This window comes from Vanellus vanellus, assembly GCF_965231255.1.
Source record: "Vanellus vanellus genome assembly, chromosome: 10".
Lineage (NCBI taxonomy): Eukaryota > Metazoa > Chordata > Aves > Charadriiformes > Charadriidae > Vanellus > Vanellus vanellus.
Window position 1 is genome coordinate 12,493,802 of NC_138915.1, and position 22,600 is coordinate 12,516,401.

The window sequence follows — 22,600 nt, forward strand, 5'->3', positions numbered from 1 at the left end:
CCCATTTAAATCTCTCTGGGAAACAGCCAAGCTCCTGGGTAAGCCCAGATCACAGCAACGCTCTTACAGTCGCTTTGGATCTGAACATTTGCAAATCCACTGCTGAACTGCCTCAGGCAGGATGGGAGCCGAGGAGACAGTGGCACAGCAGAGGCTGCAGGGATGGGAGCTCCTGGCTCCTCCAGCTCCATACCTCCTGGAGCAGGGGCTATGGCATGGGAGAACTGGCAGTACTACCTCCACCAAAGAGCAGTTGGGCAAGGAAGGAAAGAAAACCCACCAGCAGTTTAAAAAACACTCAACCGCTCTACCCAAGCTTTTGGGGTAGAAGATGAGGAACAGACCACAGCAGTCGGCTGAGGACTTTTATGGGGTCAGACCTGAGTTACCCAAGCTGGGACACGGTCAGGGGACTGTGCCCACCACAGCCTAAGACTGCAACAGGACCCCATGCCTGCAAACACCCAACACTGGTTTTGCATCTCCTCTGGCAGACAGCCCAAGGGCCAGAGGGTCTCCCATTGCTTTGTGCAGGACAGACACCCCCTATATCAGCCACCAATTTTTTATGAGACCTTGACTCTTCACAGCAGCTTCCCACACAAGCACTGACCCCAAACATAAAAGGTGGTCGCTAGTGCACACAGAGCATTTGCAGCCATGGCCCAGCCCTGGGACTACGCCTGTTGGGCCACACTTCTTGTACCCCACCTCTCTCTGACGCTTGTCTCCAGCTGCTGTGGCATGAGGTCCAGCTTCATCGTTTCCCTCACCCACCTCTCATGCTAGACCATGGGAGAGCAATGGCACCTTCATTGTAATCAGGGCCTAAAGGACACAGATCCTCGAGGGCCTACAGTGCAAAAAGCAGGTCAAGTTAAGAAGAAACATGGAGCTTTACTGTTTGCAAGTACGCAAGCAAGGATCCTCTCTGCCCTCACCCACCCTGCCAGGGTTGGGCAGGGGAGGTCGGAGCACGGGAAATCATCTCCTCAGCCAGAGCCATGTGTTGATGAGGCAGGCGGAGATCAACACGGAGTAGACCAGGGCCTCCTTCTGCCGCCAGGCGTTGCACTGCTCCTCCAGCACGCGGAGCCTCCCTGAGATCCTCGTCAACTGCAAGGGAAGCAATGGGGCCACTGTCAGCCCTGCAGCAAAGCGCAGGACACTGGCGAAACCCCAGAGGCACAGAACAGCAAGGAATGGAGGGATGGGAGCTGCTGTCTCCTTCAGGTCCTCCTTTTCTAGAGCAGCAGCTATCTGTGTGTGGGAGAATTAGCAGCAGTACCACAGCTCGTGAGCAGATGCTCCAGGGAAAGGTCCTTCCCATCAGAAGAGCACCTGAGCCCTTTACTGCCAGCAGGTGGAAGGGTCTGTCTGTCTCCTGGAGCCTCAGGGTAGGAACTTGATGGGTCAACACACATGTAAGTCCTCCCCTGCTTCTCCATTAGCAGCATCAGCCTGGACTAGCTTGGCAACACCAGCCCATCAGGGCCGAGCGACAGACCCCTGGAGCCTCCTCACCCACCATCTTACGGCTTTCCCAGGAAACATTTGCAGCCCTTCACCCCCATCTCACCTGCTTTCTCATTGCCACCATCTCAGCCATCCCGACCTCCTCCAAGGTACTCTCCAGGGCTGGGCCAGCCTCCTGGAAGCTGGGGAAGAAAAACAGAGATGCAAATGGACAAACACTGCTCAAGAGGTGTAACTGCCTTCCCACACATGCGGCACTGCCATGGGGAGCTGAGCCATGCAGGTAGCGTGTGCACATCCAGGATGTGCTGTCTGGATGTGGCATCAGGAAAGAAGGAACCGCACCTGCCCAGCATCTACTCATCTCTTCTTAACCCCCATCACGCATATTTATACCCCTCCACCATGCACCCCATAGTGATCACAACGAACCATACAGCACATGCCATGACAGGCAACAGGGAAAACGCATGCTTGTATCTCTTTAGAGGTCCAAAAGAGAGAAAAATTATATTTACCAAGCATCCATTCTCTATAGTCAGAGGAATTCATTGAGGGTTGGATAAAACATCTTTAGAGCCAGTCAGGTAATTACGTATCACAGGGCCGATGCTGAAATGGAGGTATGATCTCATTTACATCAGCAGGTGAGGATCCTGCTGGTGGGAAGCAGCCATCAGCTGGGGGGAACTATCTGAGCAAACGTATCAGCCAGCAGAGAAGGGTCCTGTGTTTGCTGAGACAAGGATTTGTTCCTCTCCAATATTTCCAGATACCACGAGCTCATTCCCCCCAACCCTGACAAAAAAAAAGTATCACTTTTTGCTCTTACAGCAAATTTTACCTGCAACTTGAAACATAAACAAGCAACCCAAGCATGCACCACTTTCTTCCATCCCTGGAAACAAAGGGGCCACCACTGGGATTAGCTGCTGCACTGGCTGAGGCAACACAGACCACAGATCTCCAGGGCATCCCTCGGAGACACAGCCTTACTGCAGCGCCCGCAGCACCGCCTCAGTGAGAAAAATGGAAATTGCCATGTTCGGTCTGTTGTTCCAATCATCACCGGCTAACCCTACAGCAGTTCTTCTCACATCAAAACTCCCCTATGCACACCAGTAACTCGCCGATACCGTACGGGTTAATGAGTGCCTAACACCACTCCTTTGGAGGCCTCAGGGAGGGGAGGGCATTTATTCCTGTTTGCAACATGATGCTGGTCTCGATGAAGACAAGCCAGAACAGCATGCGGAGATTCAGTGAATGCCTGAAAATACTTTTGCAAGATAATACCTCCCTGTAATGTAGCTGTGGTGTGAAATGAAAGTCACAACAGAAAGAAAATCCAATTTCCCCCAGCACAGAGCCATTAAAAAGGGACACATCCTGCAGCTCCTGACTGAAAAATCCCAGCTGATACAGGTGAACATCCTTTAGAGTAGATACTAGAAATTACCTTCTGATGAGTCATACCCTTCAAAAGGTCACTGTCAGGCAAATATTCCAGTCTCTGTCCGAGACCAGACTTTTCTTTATTAAAGTTTCAGGACAAACAAGTCAGCTCAGTCATTTTTTTTGTTTTTATTGTTGCAGAGGAGTATAAAACTGTCGCATTGAAGAGATACTGTATGCATCTGAAGTGATGCAAAGTACCAAGAAGAGGCATTTCAAGGTGGCTGGCTTCAAAGGGACGTCGGGACCTGGGGAGAGGTCTGGGACTCACCCCACTGCGTTACAGCAGCTCTGCAAGCTACCACCTCTCATGGTACCACAGCCTAAACCTCCTCCACTGCTGATGGGAAGAGGGAGAAGGTCTTATGTAGCCACTAACCAGATCTGTTGGCATGCCCGGATTTAAAAATAAAAAAAAAGAAAAAGAAAGAAAAAAAAGTGATATTTGAAGACAGTCAGCCTACTGCAGTTAAAAGCAGGGACATCACTTTGCATCGTCCGCAGGCAGAAGCCAGCTCTGCTGCCTGCACCTCCACGCCAGCTGGGGAGGGAAGGCAGTATGTGCCACTGATGGCACCCATGATGGATGCTCACCCTCCTCCCCTTCTGCCTGCGGGCTTTGCTCAAGGAGAATTAGAAGTATTTAGAAGTTCCTCCTGGTGCTTAGCAGCTTTAGAGCAGTGGGGACACCTTAAGGCTGCAATGATGTCTTTGAACATGTTAAATTTACTGCACTTGCACAGATAAAAGTATGGTGGAGGTAGTTGCTCCAGCACATCCAGAGAGATTGAGGTCATTGCGTACCTGCTCCAGTGAGCACGCAGGCATGCTGCACCCTGGCCAGAGGCATCGGCTATGGGATGAGTAACTCTGTGAAGCCAGTTCACAGAAAAGGTTAATTAAGAGTGACCAAGACACAGCCAAGAGTGCTGGTCGCCTGCAGGAGAGGGTGTCTCAGGGACAGGACCTGGGTCAGGCCGTCTGTTCTGGATTTTGATTCCCTTCACACGTTTCTCTCCATCGAGCTATCAGGGCATGCAGAAAAATGAGCGCTTGCTTAGCAGTGAAGAGCAGCTGAAATCCCAGCAATGTCACAGGTGGCGTTTGAGCACTCGGGGTGCCCGGGGGACCAGTGTTAAGCTAAGCAGGAGACACAAGCTGGGCTGGGTTAGCAGGGTGCACCCAGGCTGGCTGCACCAGGCGCTCCTGGACCAGGCACCCAGAGCTGGCAGACAGGACAGGCAAGGAGGAGAGCCTGGAGCCATGCAGGACCATCCTGCTCCTGCGCCACGCAGCCTGCGGTCCACAGAGCTCGTGCCAGGCTCGTGCCTTAGGAAGCCAAAGGCAAGTCCTTGCAGAGTGACAGGGAGGTGGCTCAAGACAAGCCAAAGTCACCTGGACGGCACTGGGTCTTGCAGAGAGTCCTGGACACGGTGGAAGAGCACCTGGCCCAGGTGGTACACGGTTTGGAGGATGTTCTGCATGGAGTAGATCCTGCCTGTCTCCGCGAGGAAGGGGAGCGGGGCACTGCGCGCGGGCAGGGGGCACACGTCCAGCCTGGGGTGCACACAGAATCACGCCTGTTATTTCCTGACCTCATACCGCAGTTGGGCACAGCCTGGTGTCTGGCGGCGCCCTTCATCCCTTCAGCAGCACCAAGCATCTCTGGGCAATGCCATCGGCACTCAGACCCCCACGTCACCAGGTGGGAGAACCCCCTCCAGCAGCCCCCAGGCTCAGAGGCAGTCGCCTGACTCTTCCAAAGCCAACCATGGCTGTGTGATAACCAGACCTTCACCAGCTCTCCTGCCACCCAGGACAACCCTGGACTTCTAGGGGGAAAAGTGGCTCTGCTCTGGGATTAAGTTAGAGACAATTTTTCCACTGGAGATACTCCGGAGCCCAAGGCCAGGAGCAGAGGATCTCTATCACCACGCTACTGCTCACAAGCTACACTCAAATAGCTGAAAATCAAGTGTGCTCTTCACCCACCCTGTCTGCAAGGCGCTGCAAGCTTCAACAACCCTTGCAGAAACCTGGTTAAGCTCTGGTGCCTCGTTTGCCTGTGGTCACCTGCCCACAGCCCCCAGCACTTTGCCATGCTGGTGCTGGAGCAGAAGAGCACGTTGCAAAGCATTGAAAGGAAAATGGACAGAACCACAGAGACCGGGACAAGCGAGAGCGGGCAGCGAGGTCCTCTTGGCCCAACGGCCAGGCAAGGACTGACAGCGCTCCCAGCCTGCTGTGAGAGGGGACGTGCTCTCCCACGTGCATCTCAGCAGAGAGCTCATCACCCTGGGGACCAACACAGCTGCCTTCAACGCTGCCTGGCCCAAACCTCTCTGACGCTAGAAGCCATGTTCCTCTCACACAAGAGCCAGCACTGCCTTGCCCTGATCTGGATACCCTCCCACCACAGGACACCGACACCAGAGAGCACCAAAGCAGCACAGATGACAGGAGATGCTGATCCCCACCCGCCCCAGACAGCTCTGGGTTCATGCTCACCGCTCATGGTGCTGGCCCGGGCTGTGCAAGGCCAGCTGGGCATAGTCACTTGGAGTCTTCTCCCGCCGTGACCTGCTGCTGTGATGACCCTGTTGGCATCAAACACAACCAGGTTAGCGCAGAGACCCACCCCAGTGCCCTGCGTGGTCTGCAGTGCCGGGAGCCCGTCAGCACGGGGAGCACTCAGGGGTGGGAGCGTTACATGAGCCCCAACAGCTGATGCCGGAGCAGGTCGGAGACACACTTGCAGCAGGGCGAAGGTCACCAGCAAGGAGCCTGCTGGTCCGATCTCTATTTGGATCAAAAATCCTGAACCTAATGCCTCTGGGAACGGCTCTTGAATCTCAGGGAGGTGACAGCACTTCAGAAGGCAGACCAGCAGGTCAAGCAGCCAAACCAAGCCTTTGCCTGCCCCCGTCAAGGGCCCCTCTTCAAATTAGTTTCATGCAAGGTTAAAATCTGCTTTCAACTCTGACATCAGAACCCTTTACACTGCAATGACAAAACAGCTCTGTTGCATACTTCAGGCAGAACAGTGGTTGAAAAGGAACTTCAAAAGTAGCAGAAAGAGGTTGTGGGGGGACTCACCCACCTCAGCCTATCTCTTGCTGACAAAATGTGGTAGGAGATCTGGCTGAATCGATGTCCCAGCACGTAGGTGTGTACTGGTTATGGGACAGAAAGAAATCCCACCACCCCTACACCCTCACTCCTAGGACGTCCCAGGAGGAGGTAGCACTGTGGAAGATGATTTCTGGCTTGGGCTGATAACAGACCTCTGGAGAAACCCAACGCTGGGATTGCTCCCCCTTCCCACCACAGGCAACCCCCATCTGCTCTCAATACATACCGATCGTTTGCGTTTCTGGGAGCTTGATCTGTTGGCTACGTGGAGAAAAGGAAGCTCCCCGAGGTAGGTGGGCTGTGCAGAGGAGTCCGGAGACTGCACCAAGACAGAGGGGACCTTCCTTTGCTGGTTCAGCAGGATGGGCCTCAAACTGGCATCTGATATTTCTACAGAGAGGAGAGAGGGAAGAATGAAACCAACTTGAATGCCCTCAGGACAGGAAAGAAGAGAGATCCACCCATGTAGGAGAGCCAACCCCGTGTCTATTGTTACCAGATGAACATCAAAAACCATGTTCTGCAGGTGTGAGCAGCTGGACAGCCCGGAGAGGTATGGACCAGAAAGCAACCGGAGACACTGCTCCAGCAAGGTTTGGGAGCTGTTTTTCAAAGAGATGGGGTCATATGTCTCTGCATCCCAAAGCAGGGAGCCTACCAAAGGCCAAGAGGGAACCATAAGAGATATGGAGGGAGATGCCTCTACATTTTCCTCCTCACCTTTTGGAGCTAGGACCACTCCTGCCTTTGCCTTCTGTTGGTCACCTTTGCCCACCACTCCACCACTCCCCAAGCATCTCTCCACTATCCTGTCCTACCTTCCAGAAGAAAGCTAACTACAATATCTGCCCCTGTCCTCTCCTCTTACAAAGCAAACCACTGGGGCCTTTGTGAAGGGATCATATTCCTTAGGGTGTTGTAGAGCCTCACCAGTGTTCAGCCATGCCAAAAGACAACCCAGGACATTACCTGCAAGAGAAATCCTATCAGGGATGTGCATCCGAAAGGAAGGAGAGACATCCTCTGTCACTGGCTCCTCATCCATAGGGCTGAAGCTATCTGCTACCTTCAGCCTGTTGGGAACCTGCATCCTTTGATTGATGGCTTCTGTGAAGAGCAGGTCACAGCGGACTCGGTTCAGGTCCAGTCCCCAAAACGGCCACATCTTTTTTTTTTTATTTCCTCAGATTGCTTGAGCACCCTGGGGTTTCACACACAGGAAAAGAAAGCTGAGCGAGAGCGGTAGCAAGCAGCTCTTCCAAACTGACACCCACACAGGGACAACACATGTGCTATAAGACAGCTAAAATACAGGCAGAAACAACCCAAAAAGACAGACACCATCAGAGTTGTCCTGGAGAAAGGGGTGTCCCACGAAGCCCAGCTGGTGGGGACAAGGGCACGGGGCCGCTGCAGGTGGGAACACCTGGCCGGCAAGGTGAGAAAGGAGAAAACTCCTACACATCCTGGGAGCAAAGGATGAGCTTAGCACCTGTTGCCTCAAGGAAAGGGCAACAGTTCAGCACACCTGCGGGAGAAGAGCTGTTCAGTGTACCCTAAAAACTACAGGGGAAAAAAATGATTTACCATCCAGAAGTAAAGTTTTTCGGAGGGCTGGGAACACATTTTTGTGTTCATACACCTTCAAGGAAAAAGAAGGTTTTTTAAAAATAAAACACACGTTTTGGTGACAAGATTCCAAGTTACCACAGGACAAACTGAGCACTAAACTCTTTCTCCGCACACACTTTCACTGCAGTATCCCCCAGGGCCATACTCTATTCCCCACCTGATCCAGCACACACCTCCTTGAGTGACACACACCAAACTGAACAAGATGGACTTTGCCCCGAGCAGAGCTGCCAGATGCTGAACCATCCTCCCAGAGGGGAAAGAAAAGCACACGTCAGCTCCCCCAGGCCAGCACAGGCTCAGCTCTCTCCCAGGAGGGGACTGGCACCGAGGAGGGACACAGTCCCCAGCTCTCACTGCTCCTGGGGGCAGCTGACGTCAGGAGCAGGACATGGGACATGGACTCTATCTGGGGCTTTGCAGCTGCTCAGGGTGCACAGCTGCCCCGTGCCTCAGTTTCCCCTTTGACAAGTCCCAGGGCTTTGAGAAGTGCTCTGGGGCCACAATGTCCCAACACATTCACTAAGCGATGTGAGCAGAGGGCAATCAACACCCATTTTTGGGACAGGAGCCCCCAAAAAAACACTTTCCTGGCTCCTAGCATATGCACTCTTTATTCTTTCTCAAAAAAGCTGCAACCGAGGAGAAAACCCCAACAAGAGAGGGCTGCTGAGGCTGCCAGACCCCAGCCGGACCCCAGCCCTGCCCCAGTGTCCCAGACATGCCACATGCACACACAACCCCCATGTACCCTCCTCGCTGCCACCCTTTGAGCTCGCCGTGCCCAAAAAGGTCCTCCTTTGCTTCCAGGTCAAAATCTCCTGCGTAAGAGGAGCCGTCTGCTCCAGCACAGCCCAAGCAGGCAGAGGAAGGAGAGGTTTTCCTCTTCAAAGCTCAAGGGGGGGGAAACAGGAGGAGGCAAGTGAGCGGGAGCGTGCAGGGGCCCTGCCTTCTTTGATCATGTGCGGGGACTATATTTAGCAGCCGGGTCTCAGAGGCTGCGTTTCCAGCCCACAGGCTTCTCCCAGCCGGCAGCAACCAGGGCTGCCCACCACCACCCTCGCTGCTGCTTCTCAGGGCGCTTCAGACCCTCTTGCCCGCCCCAGTCCCCTGTCACCCCCTGGGATATCACCCAGGGGAGAGGAGCAGAGGGAAATCCCTGGGGAGCAGCACCACTTCCCAAAGCCTGAAGGACCACGGGAGACGTGGCCCCCACGCCAATGATCCCACCCCCTGCAGCAGCCGGGCCCTCTAACGCCAGGTACACGAGGGCGGCAGAACCGGCTCCACGTCTGCAATAACCAGCACTTCCAGTGATCATCTCCCTCGCGCTGCTCTCTCCTCCTCTGTCATTAAAAACCTTTTAATTAGAGACACAAATTTGCCCAGCATCAGCTGTGGCTATTTCCTGCTTCCAGCCACGCAGAGATGAGCTCCCCGTCTCGGCAACTGGGTCTGCCCCAATGGCACGGCCGGAGACACACGGTGTGGGGGCATAGCACCCCCCCGCTGCCCTGCACCTTCTCCACCACCCTGCCTGGACCAAATACTGGCATGGGGTGACATCAACCTACGGGTGTCACAACACACACGCACACCCTGCTTCTCCCCAAAACCTCGAAGAAAGAGAATTTTTGCAGGAACCCCCCCACTCGGGAGCAAGGCAATAAATCCTGGGATGATCCTACAGCACTGTCAGTCCAATAGGAGGAAACTGCATGAGACACACAGCCCCACAGCCCACAACCATGAGGACCACCAGGTTTCTCCTTCACATTTGTGGTGCTTTAGAGGAGCGAGCACCCTGTGTTGCTTTCTCAGTCTGCTCTCTGGGAAACCAGCGTATATTAAGAACAATAAATCTGGAAAGGGCAGATTGGTTCATTTTCTAATCACCTGCAAAACTGCTGCAGCTCCCAAAGAGCAGAGGGACGGGAGGGGGGTGAGAAGCAGGCTCTGAGAGACTAAAGCCATTAAGAAAAAAAAAAAAAAAACAACAAACCAACAGCTGTCAAAACCTGTAAGAACAAAATGCTTAAGTGGCTGGATTTCCTCCTTTAACTTTCTTTAGGGCTTTCTCTAGCTATTGCCAAGCAACTCCCCCCTCGCCGGTGGAAGACGACTGCTTCTCAGCCTCTGCTTTGGCACTTTCCTTGCATTTGCAGCGACAGGGAATTTCCGGCACGCTAAGCCCGTGAGTAGGTTTAAGTCCTGCAAGCCGGGAAAACCTACCCTGGGAAGGGGAAACCTCACAACCTCCCTCCCTCTCTCCGTCCCTCCCCAGCCCAGGATGCTCCATAGTACGAGGCAGGCGGGGGGGGTACCAGCCTGGTCCATCACCCCCCTTCACACCCCTCAGGACGGGGCGCGGGGGTGAGCAGCCTCTGCTAGAGGAGCTGACCTCGCTCACAGCTCTGCCCTTCAGCTTGGGGCTGGAACTTGTCGCGGCAGGGAGGGGAACGGGTTTTGTCACCCGACTGGGGTCCTGCCGCCTGCCACAGCCAAGCCGCAGAGCGCAGCCGACCACGCAGAGCCGGGGTGACCCCCTGCCCCCCCCCCCCCCCCCCGCCCGACCTCGGCTTAGGGATGCGCTGAGGACCAAAGGGCTACGGGGACCCCGGACGCAGCGCCCCGGCTCTGACCACCGCGGGGGGGGGCTGAGAAACTCAGGCCGCGGGACACGTGTGAGAACAGCCGGCCACCCGCGGGACGGGAGCGGAGCTGGGGGGCGGCTCCAGAACACGGGGGGTGCTCCCATGCCCTCCCGGGGGATGCATCCCGCCCCCCCCCCCCCCCCCCCGGGACCCGCTGCCGGACGCGGTCCCCCGCCGGGGCTGCCGGCACAGCCCCCTCCGGTCCCTGTCCCCGCCACCCACCGGCTTTGCGGCTGGCAAAAGGGGGGGCGGTATTGGGGGGGAAGGGGGGGGGGCACTTACTTTTTTTTTTTTTTTGGCAGTCCAAGGCAACCGTCAGACCTGTAAACAGCCGCGCCCGCTGCCAGCGGGGGCGGGACGGGGGCGGCCGGAGCAGCCTGCCCGCCCCCCCCCCCCGCTTAAAGCCACAGCTGGGTAATTAACGAGCTGCGGCTCATCAGCGCGGCGCCTTCCCGCGGACACCCCTCGCCCCCCCACCCCCCCCGGGTCAGCCTCCCCTAACACTGATCGGGTTTGCCCGAGCGAAGGGACTGCTCTTGCCAAGGGCAAAACCGGGGGACAGAAGCAAACCCGGGAGTTTCACCCCGTCCGTCCCCCCGTCCCCACGCAGCCCCGGGGGTGGTTGCCGGCAAACCGACCCACGCTTCAAGGTGAGGGCTCAGCCCGTCTCCTCTTGGCACCCCAACGCTGCTGCCCGTGACAGCCACAGCCGCGGCGTGTCCCCACGCCACCGTGGGAGCCCGGGCCGCAGCGGAGACGGCGGCCGTCCGAGCGCCGAGCGGTGCCGGAGCTAATCTCTCCTGCCTCTCAGTGGAGTACGCGGAGATAAAATGATCCGTTTGGGATGAACGACAGTTTTAAACACTTCTGAATGGGGACAGAGTCCAAGACCTGACCGTAAAATCTCGTTTTGAAAGGGCTTAAAATAAATCCCACACTGCCCTAGTCTTGCTATTTAAAGGGGATTATCTAAGAGGTTTAGGAGCACACAGAGGAACAGCAAGACAACTTGTGCACCTAAATCCCCTCAAAGACCTTAGGAAATCCTTCCGCGCTTCACCTACCGACTGCTCAGGGCCCACAGGACACCCTCCAGCTCCCACCGAGTGTTGCACCGCATGCCCAAGGAAGTCAAAGGCTCCCGTTGGATGTGTGGGATTTGTTCCCAGCCCCACAGCAGCACACACCCGATCTCCAGAGATCTTCCCCTCCTCACTGGGGACTGGGTTGCAGCCATGCCCAGGGTGGGTATTGGTGCCATCATCCCGCAGCTGCCTCCATTGCCCCACAGAGCTGAGCCCCAGCACCCCCACGAAATGAAAATCCAGCTGTGCCCAGTGAGACATCCCCCCTGTGAGGAAAAAGCCACCCTGTGCCACTCAGACCGTGAGGGTTTTTTAATAAATACCTTTTTCTGCACAGAAATATACCAAGTTTTACAGAATACAAACTGCAGGGATAATGACCGAGCATCAAAGACAGAGGATGCAGAGAGCCCTTCTGTCTTCCTCCGGTCTTTTCCAGGCTCTGACCCCGACGCTCGCTGTCAGGTCTTCCCATAACCCCGATTTACTAAGGCTGAAAGGCAGAATAAAGGCCTGGGAGGGGACAGACAAGACGCCAGCAGCTGCAAACCCCACGTGTCCTGCCCCAGGAACGGCCACGCTGGGCAAGCCTCAGCTCTGGGCTGAGGGCACCTGCTGCGAGAGCATCGCTGGGAGCGAGCGGGGTGCAGGCAGCCGATGGATGTACAATAGCCTTTCAGTGCTGGTGGAGACTGGTGCTGGGGTAAACACCGAGGGGTGGCAGTGCTGGGAGTTTTTGGGCCGCTCCTGGGGGGTTGGTGAGCACAACTCCCTTTTTAACCCATTGGACATGACTGGGAAAGGACAGCCCCACTGCTTGGACCCCAAAAGCAGCTGCCCAGGAAAAGGGGACGATCTGGTCCCACAGCGAAGCACCTGGCTCTGCCCTGCCCTGGCACCACCACTGCCCAGTGGTCAGGAGCAGCAGGGTTTGGCCCTACTCCCAACCCACTGGCATTGTCGGGTCGTGGCATGATCAGTCACCTCTCACCTCTGCAGCCACCTCCGTTAGCAGGCCCTCCACGCCATGGCCATGGCCACAGCCACCAAGCACTCTGCTCACCAGCGAGGCCTGCAGGAGAGTGGGGTCTCACATTCCCCTTAACTTGCTCTGGTGGACAAAGAGCCCCAGAGAGAGGGGCCAGGCAGGATGAAGAGGTTTTGGGTCAGGAGAGGGGACTTTTGGCCCATCCACAGTCTCCCTGTGCTGACATTCCACCTCTGGGGTGGACATCAGACAGGCCACACTCCAGGAAAGAGGAGCATCCCCACCGCTTAAAGCCATGGGACCACCTTTGACTCGAGGTCAAAGATGACCTCATCAGTCAGCTCCGCCACAGCCAGACCTCCACCTGCCCAGCACCCCACCGGGGGAAAGTGGAGACCATCGGAAAAAGGACCTGCTACTCCAAAGTCACTTACCTCGTGTACACACAAGCCTTTCCCCCTTTCCAAAGGGATCTAGGAGATCAGGGAGCACCTCCCTGACTGGTCCTCCCTGATCTCCAGACAGCGAATATCGCTACAGGCATTGCAGGATGGACCGGGCTCCCCGCTCCCACCTGGCAGCAAATCCACACAGGGGAAGCACTTTCTCCCCAAACACAGAGCGTGGACACCGACTGTGGGGATGGACAGGAATTCGCCGCACCCCTCCTGCATCCCCAACTCCTCATCAGAGCCCTGAGCAGCAAAACGGGGCCCAGTGAGGACATGGGGTAAGGCCGAGCAGCGCCCCAGGGAGGCAGTGAGGCTGTTTTAGTCATGGGAAATGTTATGTCTATTTGAGGGGGAAGTGAGGAAATCAAATGCACCATGGGGAGACCCCCGCGTTGAGCCAGGAACAAGCTGCTGCTCTGCTCTGGCTGCTACAGCACTTACGTGAGCGGGGAGTGAGGGGCAGGAGAAGGCTGGCTGTCTCCAGAGCCATCCCCGCAGCCCAGCCGCTCCCCTGCCTGGGGACAGCTATTTTTGGTTAGGAGGGTAAGGCTATTGTGTGATGGCACCAGCTTGTACAGGTGAGACGGGGTGCCAACTGGCACCTGAAGGGGGTCCTGGGCAAAGGGAGGGTGGGTGGGTGGGTGGGTGGGTGAGCGTGAGTGTGTGAAGAGGCGGGAGGGAGGCAGAGCTGCTATTTGCCCACGGCAGGGGCAGCGGCCACGATCTCTTCGTACTTGGGTGGTGGGTCATTGTAGGAGACGCTGGTCTCTTCGCCACTGCTGCTCTCTGGGTGGCCTGTCACCTCCTCATAGGAAGGCGGAGGGGTGGCGCTGGACAGTCTGGAGAGGACGGAGACCGAATGCTCCGGTGGGTAGAGGGTGCCATCTTGCTGGGGGGTTCCCCCAGCTCTGCTGTCTCCAGCCACCCGGTTGCTTGCTTCTCGCTGATACTGGGTTTCCCCTTGGCTTTGCGACCGCTCCCGGTATACCATGACCCTGGGGAGGCTGCGTCCCGTTCGGCTGGCCAGGTAACGGTTCTGGGCATAGGAAGGGCGGTGGCGGGTGGCCTTTTGAAGTTGGCACCTCCAGATGATGAAGAGGGCGATGACTATCAGAAGAGCCACTCCCAAGAGGGGCACCACCACGTACATAGCATCTGAGCGCTCTGTGCTGTGCCCGGGGTCCTTGACAGAGTAGACAGAGTTGGTGTAGCCCTTCCAAAACTCCATCTGTGGCAGGAACAAAGAAGCAACCATCATGTGCTGCAGGTGGGACAAGGACCTCCTGACCACCACCAGCAATAATCATTGCCCTCCCTAGGCCCACAAAAGAGGCTGTTTTTTGGCCGTCCCCCACCACTCTCACCAGGGCTGCCAGCATCTGAGGCGCTGTGGGACCCAACACAAAAGATCATGGGAACTTCCCTCAACAGCAGTCAACAGCCCCCATTACCAAGCAGGGAGAAATTTGGCTAAGACCAACCCAGCCTGGAGAGTCTGGGACAACACCACAAATCACAGATTTCCCACACATGCCCTGGGAGTGCCAGCTCGACCTGCAGCTGTGGGCAGGGTGTCCTGGCAATGCCAAGGTGAGGGCATTGCCTGGGAAGAGAAAGTCATGCTGGAAAGCGAGGCCACAGAATGCTGCCTGCAGACAGAAGAGGACAAAGGGAACAGGAGAGGCTCTTCCCCCTGTGCTTTCCTTCTCTGCCCTCAGCTCGCTAAGTTGTAAGCCCTCACACATCCACTGGGGAGCAGGGCAGGACAAACGCACCGTCTTCTCCTTGTTCTCGAACACTTCCTTGACCTCCTCATAACTGCAGACCTCCTCGATGCACTCCCGCTCGATGGTGCCCTGCCGGATCTCCTCCAGGAAGCCGTTGGCTCGGGGAAAGCGCTTCAGGACCGAGTGGGCATTCCTGGCCCCCAAGAACACTGCAACACACAAGGCAGAGACATGCTGAGCAGAGCCAACCCCACACTTGGCCTCTGCCCAGCCAGGCTTTCCCACCTGGCTTCCCACAGGATTTTGGGGATACAGGCATCCCAAACACCAAAAGCCCAGGGAGACAACTCATTTAGCACAGCAGAGTGCCTGTTGAGGGAGAGCACTCCCAGAGGGGCACAAGGCTCTTGGGGTCTGCCCAGAGACATACAGCACCAGGAACATCCTTCCAGCAGGGCTGAGATACTGGAGACATCGGAAGCGGCCGCTGCAGACCACACAGGGCAGCTGACGCAGAGACAGAAGGTTCCAAAAAGACTTTGTTTTTCAACCTCCCGCCCTTGACAGGATTTCACCTTGCTGCCCCTTTGCTGCAGGGCAAGAGAGATCCCACCGGGCGAGCAAGACCCCGCAGGGCTGGGACACAGGGCCAGCACTGAGATGGACTCACAACACACAGGGCATTGTGCATCATTCCACAGTCCCACCGTGCACCACCCCAGAGCCTCCTCTCTTGCTTCACACCTCTACAGTCCTGCAGGAGGAGCTGGTGTCCCTGCTGCCAGCTGTTGAGGGGTCATGCAAGCTCAGGTGGCTTCAGGGACTCTGTTCAGGTCCCAGAGAAACCACTGTGTCTTCTCCCAGGCCCAACAAGGGCAAATATCCCCAACACATGGGGACAGCACAGGGGGTCATGAGTCAGATACTGAAAGGGGTCTGAGCAACCTCTCCTCACATGGCATCACATTCTCATCCCTTCTGCATTTTGGTGCAGAGGCCTCACAAACCTTCCTCTGCTTCCAAAGCCTGGGAGACCCTATGTTGCCCACATCAGATCCTCCCTCAGAGCACGCAGTCTGGAAGCCAGACTGAGCAGGAGCAGCACTTTCCTGCCTGCAGGAGACACAGCCCTTTCAAATCCTCTCCCCCCACATTTTGCAGGAGGGAGACCTCCACGGGGTGCAGGGAAGCAAATACCTACCAGGACCTGCAGCAGCACAGGAGAGGCAAACAAGTTGTTGCCCAGAAAGCAGAAACTCCACACAAACCATGACCCTTCTGGATCCAAACATCCCATGCAGGCATTTCGTAAGAGAGTGTTTCCATAACATAGCTTAACACACTCAGCTGTAGGCTGGCACCATCTCTTCCCACCCAGCCACATAACCATGCTGCTCCCCTTGAGGAATGTGAATCGGTTCAGCTGGCTGATCCACAGAAACTGATTTACCTCCTTCATCCTCAGACTCAGTCTTCCCTTGGATCAACCAGATGAACCAACTCACGCAGCAGCAACATCAACAGATGCAGGACAAGGAGGGAAGGGGACAGCTAGGGTCTCCCATTAGACCAGCTTGGCTGTAACACAGAAATACTCCTTCAACAAGGGGCTTGGTGAAGATCAAACATAACAGTCAGTGAAAAGCTACCAACTTCTTTCATTAGGAGCCCTTTACCAGAGACCAGCAGGTTTCCTTCTGCTTTACCTTTCATGTATCCTGCTCCTAAAACAATACAGCAAGGTATTTGTGAGACTATTTGTGAGTGTCAAGGCAGGGACAAGATCATGGCGTAAGCAACTACTACTGTGCTACACCATCCCATGCTTGCAGGCACTGTGCTCTTTTTGTGCTGTGTAGGTGCTTTTCCCCCCGTGATTTATTAATGGCTTGCTTCAGTGAGAGAGTTTGCAGAGGGCTGAACCACTGAGGTGTGAATGAAGAGCAGCATGAATGACGTGAGTCAGAGACCTTCCCTCAGAATCCACTTTATTATGCAAATAATTTTTTTTTTTTTTTTGAAACAAGGATAACCGAAAAAGCGTTTTCAAGAGGCACAGAAGGCATCTCGCAGGAGGGCAGGGATCAGCTTGCCTTGGCTTTCACAGTTGAGGAGGTGAGGGCTGTCCTGGCTGACCTTCTCTTGAGCCTTTCCAGAATGAGACGAAATTTTACAAAGACACCATCCATTCCGCACATGTCCCATCTTTTAGTGGAGAAGTCTGGCCTCACCTCCCCTCGCCTCCCGCCTTGATCAGGCTGCCGTATCAACTCTCCCCTCCTCAGCACTTGAGTCTGAGTCTCTCCAACTTCCTCAGCACACCTTGGAGCAACAAGTTTGGCCGCAGATCTCACTGTCAGGGTTTTCCATCCCTGCAGATACCAGTCACTTGACCCCTTCCCTGCTTTGCCGTGCTGAACTGGCCACTATGGTGGGAAATAAAAACAGACACACAGGCAGGCAGGTATCATGAGCAATATCCCGACTGAAAGCACGCTGCGATGGAGGTGTGTGCCTCCCCCCACATCCAGTTTCCCTCAGGGACCTAGAAATGGCAGAAGAGCAGCAACTAAGTCACTGCTCCCTCCCCTCTTTTACACTGAAAGTGCAAAGAGCTCCCACGTGCCTGGGGACCAGGGCTGGAAAACCAACGGCCTTCAGGAAACAAGAGCCTCGCCAACTCTCATCCAGCCTGGGTCCCCAACTGACACGAAGAGCAGACAGCTGAGCAGGTACTGTCCCCAAACCACAAGGCAGGGGGGACCTCCCAAGGCCCAGCAGCTTCAGTACTGACCCCTTGTGCCTCTCCAAGTCTCCCCACACCAGCTGAGAACCGGTGCTCAGGAAAGATCAGAGCTTCAGGCAGGGGGAGCAGGAGCAGGGCTGGGTTCCCCGCACCCTTGCTGGGTTTCCTGAGGTGCTGCTGGCCCCTGGTGGCAGGCAGGCTTGGCCACACCGCTACCCCACAGCTCTACTGCCTGGCAGAATGACATTGTCTGCAGAATGACATGCAGCTGTCTCTGCGGAGGGACAGCCAGGGCTGCAGGCTGCCGGAGAGCGCATGATGGTAAACATGCTGACCACCACATCCCCCTCCTGCACGTCAGGGTCACCACGAAGGGGACTGTTTGGCAGGGGACACTGCCAACACAGGGACACCTCCCACAACCAGTAAGCGCTGGTGAGCCAGCACCTGAGCTCTGGGAGGGAGAAAAGACAGCAGTGGAGGAAGGCAGGGACCCTCTTCATTAACAGAAGATTAAAACTGCCTTTTAAACACACTGCCTGAAGATCTCTGCTCCCTCCCCCACCTAACACAGCACAGATAAGGAAAGAAGGCATACCTGTCATCCCTGGGGTCCTCCTCCAGCCCAGCGTGGCTGCTGCATCCACCTTCATAGCTGACTCCGGTGACAGCCCAAGCAAATCCCGAGATCCCAGCCAGATCTCTACATCTCCCCGATCACAACTGCCGGCCTCCTTGAGCTCCCATCACATCGCTGCATGCAGCCTCTGCGCAGGCTGCCCAGAAGAGCGAGGAGGGAGGGTTGAGCCCAGCTCTTTACAGACCACACACCATCCTCCACCCTGCACCCTTGCCAGTCTCAGCCCAGCTTTAGCTGCTGGCCCCGAGCAGCCCTATCTGCCAGACACTCCTTCAGACGCCAAGACGCAGCGAGCTCCCAGCGGGACCAAGTTAGGCAGCTGCCCATCCACTGGGAACGCACAGCCTCAGTGCCACAAGGCAGTGTGGCCCCCAGGACGGGCAGCTTGTGGGATGCCGGTCATGGGCCATGAGGAGCACCGCTGCTAGGAGGTGTCAGTGCAGACCAGCAACCCCTGCAGAGGGGCCAGTCAGTCCAAAGAGCCTCAGGGAGGCCTGCCTTGTACAGCAAGCATCACACAAATAAAGAAATGCTGCAGCGTATCAGGAGTCCCAGAGAGGTCAGCCCTTCAGCACCTCCTCTCAACTCCCACCTTGCACAGGGGAGAGAGAAGCACAAGTCAGGACGGACCTCAGACCTCATCCAGGGATAACGGTCAATGGCATCTGCTGCCCACAGAGAATAACACCCCCCCAAAAAGCACAGGTACCCCTTCCTTGAGAGGTGTCTGCTAAACATCCCCCCTCTCCAGCACCACCACCACCTCTCCATCTTGACTGGGGAACACTTACTTGCCATGCTGCCTCACTCGGCTACGGGGGGCTCCTGCCTACCTGCAGGGAAAAAAAACAGGAGAGTCACCGACAGCTTAATTTTTACCCCCTGAAGCCCAAGACCTCCATTGCCCAGGGTCAGATTCATGCAGAAAGTAGCGTGCTGTCTGGTGGACCCAGACAGTTCCCAGCCAAGTGGCACCTCTTCAGAGCCAAGGACTCCCGCTGCCTCCCCACTCATCGCATGGCGGGAGGGACCAGAGGGGCTCAGGGCACCCTCAGCTCTCGGAGAGGCTGGGGCAGGTCTCTGCTGTACTTGTGCTGCACCGGCCCAGGGAGGGCCAGGGCTCTGCCCAAGAAGCCCAGAGGGCTGCAGACAAGCGAAGCAGGAAGAACTGGATGAAGGAGAATCCCCATATCTCATCAGCAGAGATGACCTGCATGTCAGAAGCTGCTGGGAGCAGCCTGGTTCTTTTCCCTTCCAGAAGAGATTGATGGATACAGGTAAAGCAGTCATTCTGTTTTAAATCAATTTCACAGCCATGCCAGTTTTCACTTCTGCAACTCCTACCCACAATCTGCAATAAACAGGGCCACGCTGTTTTCTCCACTGCCCTAAAGCCGACTATACAGCAGGAAATAAAAGGATATGCATCTCCTAAAGGTTGTTGGGCCAAGCTAAGGGCAGCAGCAAGAGTGACAGAGGACACCTTGCACACCCAGGACAACAGCTCTCCAGCTGGTAAGCACTTTTTGTGCTTCAAAAGCAAAATGAAACTAAACGAAACACCACAAAATTAAAAAAAAGTCCTGCAGAAGTAGAATATATCCCTCTCTGTTCACGGGAGGAGTTTCACTCACTTGTTTTTCACGCTATGTCTTCTCCCTGTGCTCAATGCCCCACTAATCAGACTATCCTGGGCAAACGCATCTCCTCTTGCCTTGTGTGACACCTTGCTATGGCAAAGCCACAACTCTGCCAGGAGACAGAGGGGACAGGACTAACCAGCTCCTACAGGGATTTATTGGGGATGCAGGAGCAAATGCGGTTAGAAACAGAAGGAACAAAACGGCATGCTGATCTTATGTCCAGGACTTCACATATTCAAAGTTATCCCAAAAGCACTTGAATCTGCTCAGCTGGAGCAAGGTCAGGGACAGCACAGGGCCGTGCACAGGGTCAGTGGGGCTAGAAATGCATTTCTTATTTCAGGTAAAAGGCAGGAATCTGGACACACAAAAGGGCTGAGGCACACCACCACAGCAGGCACGACCACACCTCACAACAGTAAATCTAGCACCTCTCCCTGCCAACATCAGGTTTCCTGTGGTTTCTGAGGTTCCCACACCAAAAGCGGCAAGAGGCCAAGCAAGCCTGGAGCTGTCTCCAGAGGCAGAAAGCAGCTTCTTTCCAACAGTTTGTGAAACTCAGATTGCAAACCCCAGTCTGGAGTTTCAGCAGGAGTGAGGGAAAGCAGCAGATCATCAGAATTACACAGGAATCATAAAATCATCATAGAACGGTTTAGGTTGGAAGGGACCTTAAAGATCACCTAGTTGCAACCCCCCTGCCATGGGCAGGGTAATGTCCCACTAGACCAGGTCTGCCACCTTCTGCGCCCCACAGCCCACACCGGGAGGCCTTTTCTCAAGAAACTGTGCACCCAACTCTGCTTCTCTGCGCCGTTCTGGGGAATGTGAGAGCAGCCGGGAGGCCTCCAGATCCATGCGTTCCCCCACAGGCTGCCTCAGCTCTGAGCAGGGAATACTTGACCTGCTTTTGTTGTCATCAGTTTTTATGAAGAGACCCAAACCCAGAGGATAAAAGAACGCATGGCATGGAAAACTTGCCACAGTTTCCACACAAAACCCCTGTATTGCTCATTGTTACGGGCATTCTCCTCCCTTAATAGACAGGAGAACAGAGATGCAGAAATAAGGATATTCAAGACCAGATTTGTCAGGACCCCCAGCTCCATAACCCACGTCATACATCAGGCAACACACTTAATGCGTCAGAAAGATTTTATCTTTAACTTTTTTCCAAGTACCTGTGCCAACGCACCCAGTGTCAGAGCTCAGAGATTGTTTATTCCAGTGCAACAATAAGCCAGGTCTACACAAGCCTACAAGCAGGAGCGATGCCTGTGAGAAGGACAGGCATCCCAGATGCTTATTTTTATTTCCACGCGCAAATTCCTAATCACCTCCCCCGGCTCCCATGAGCAGGAAAAGCTGGACCACCGCATGCGCTGACGCTAAGGAGAGCAGCACCCCTCCTGCCTCCGCACAGCCACGCAAGCCAAGAGGAGCCTGAAGCTGGAGGCTGACCTAGCAGACGCCCACCCAGTCCCGGTCCCCCCCCCCCCCCGCCTCCGACGCGTACGCATTTGCCTCCTCTATAAATACCTCATCGATAGGAGGTTGCTAAGGCAACCATGAGGAGGCGCGAGGGATGCAGCCGTGAGAGTGAGGATGCTGCAGTCGCACATTTGTGTCTCCCCCGGGCTCCCCCCATCTCCGCCCCCGCTCCCGTCACTGATGCCAAAGGAGGAAATCGTGCTGGTAAAATATGGTGTGCGCCCAGTGCTGGTCGCCCGCAGACCTTGAGCAGGTGTGGGGGGCACAGTGGGAGGCAGCACCTCCTTGCCAGGCTGGGTGGCACAGGTGCAGGTCAGGGGAATCCACAGACACCAGTGACGTGCCACGGCATGCAGGGAGGCTGCCGGCTCAGCTGGCATCACGTAGCCGCGGCTGCCAGCCGCTCAGCAGGATCCTAGCAATATTTGGGGTTTTCCATGCCAAGATCCACAGCGAGGGGAAGAGGCTGCACCGGCTTGACTTGCCAGGGACCGCAGGGTCCCCATGGGGTGCCAGGATGTCTTGCCCTCCCAAAACAGCCTTTGGATCCCATCCGACCCCACATGGCCCCTCTCCAGCCTCTGCCCTGGCCCCCAGCCCCTCTGTCCCAGCATTAGCCCTGCCTTGCCCAAACCCAACTCGAAATCATTTCCATGGCGCCCAGCTTCTAGCGTCACCCCACAGCAGGGTCCCCCCACAGCTCACCTGCCCCATCAGCCCAAATGTGAACTTGCCCAGCTGAGTGGGGCTTTTGAGTCCTCAGTGAGCCCCCCCCCACCACAGCCCCTGCCCTTCTGCCACTTGCCTCTGCCCCACTGCCACCCCCTGCCCCACTGCCACATCCCCCTGACCCACCCCCCTGCCCCATTGCCATCCACTGCCACCCCCTGCCCCACTGTCACATCCCCCTGACCCACTGCCACCCACTGCCCCACCGACAGGCCCCACCACCGCAGCTCTTCTCTCCCCCAAACGCCCCCAACCCCCTCTGCCAGCTCCCCGACCCCCGACTACCACCTCCCCGGCCCCAGCCCCTTCCCTCCCGTTCCAGCCCCCCCATAACCGTCCCCACAGCCCCCGACCCCGCGGCCCCCCTCGCCCCATCGCCGCCCCCCGCGGCTCCCGCCTCCCTCGCCCCATACCCACCGGCAGCGCCGCCCCGCCCGTACCTCATGGCGGCCCCGCACCTCGCGCCCGCCGCAGCCGCTCCCTCCCGCCGATGGGGAGGGGAGGGACAGGCTCCGCCCCCGACACGCCTCCTCCCGCCCCCGGCCACGCCTCTTGGCCAATCGCGTCTGCCGCAGCCAGCGCGCATCGTCTTCCTCCTCCCGCGGCTGCAATAGGAGCGCGTAGAGGGGGAGTGGGCGGGGCTACACGCTCCCCCAACCGGGGGAGAGACTGGTAGCCAATGAGAGAGGGCTACGGCTGCCGGGAGGTGTCGCAGTGGCTGCTGCGAGTTGTAGTCCCACGCCGGTGGCG

At 56.3% G+C, this 22,600-nt stretch overlaps 2 protein-coding genes across 6 annotated transcripts; both read right to left on the reverse strand.

Annotated features, from left to right (window-relative positions):
• Nucleotides 1-806: 806 nt before the first annotated feature.
• Nucleotides 807-10,716, reverse strand: LOC309675976 (mitochondrial fission factor homolog B-like). 3 transcript variants are annotated; one of them, XM_082488414.1, is made up of 8 exons: nt 10,632-10,716; nt 7,033-7,264; nt 6,290-6,453; nt 5,440-5,528; nt 4,327-4,488; nt 1,580-1,658; nt 946-1,116; nt 807-853 (listed from the first exon to the last, which is right to left on the reverse strand). In XM_082488414.1, exons 2-7 carry the CDS (start codon nt 7,226-7,228, stop codon nt 985-987), a joined length of 822 nt encoding a protein of 273 aa, XP_082344540.1. In that variant the 5' UTR covers nt 7,229-7,264; nt 10,632-10,716; the 3' UTR covers nt 807-853; nt 946-984. The 3 variants fall into 3 exon arrangements, with proteins under 3 accessions (XP_082344540.1, XP_082344539.1, XP_082344541.1); XM_082488413.1 differs by lacking the exon at nt 807-853 and having other exon boundaries at nt 884-1,116; XM_082488415.1 differs by lacking the exons at nt 807-853; nt 946-1,116; nt 1,580-1,658 and adding an exon at nt 2,016-2,088.
• Nucleotides 10,717-13,565: 2,849 nt separating this feature from the next.
• PRRG3 (proline rich and Gla domain 3) lies at nt 13,566-22,335 on the reverse strand (the record flags this gene model as incomplete). 3 transcript variants are annotated; one of them, XM_082488193.1, is made up of 4 exons in its annotated part: nt 22,268-22,278; nt 18,779-18,820; nt 14,650-14,810; nt 13,566-14,102 (listed from the first exon to the last, which is right to left on the reverse strand). In XM_082488193.1, exons 2-4 carry the CDS (start codon nt 18,783-18,785, stop codon nt 13,566-13,568), a joined length of 705 nt encoding a protein of 234 aa, XP_082344319.1. In that variant the 5' UTR covers nt 18,786-18,820; nt 22,268-22,278. The 3 variants fall into 3 exon arrangements, 1 of the variants encoding a protein (XP_082344319.1); XR_014269537.1 differs by lacking the exons at nt 13,566-14,102; nt 14,650-14,810; nt 22,268-22,278 and adding exons at nt 16,579-17,027; nt 17,946-18,123; nt 22,291-22,335; XR_014269538.1 differs by lacking the exons at nt 13,566-14,102; nt 14,650-14,810 and adding exons at nt 16,579-17,027; nt 17,946-18,123 and having other exon boundaries at nt 22,268-22,310.
• Nucleotides 22,336-22,600: the final 265 nt, after the last annotated feature.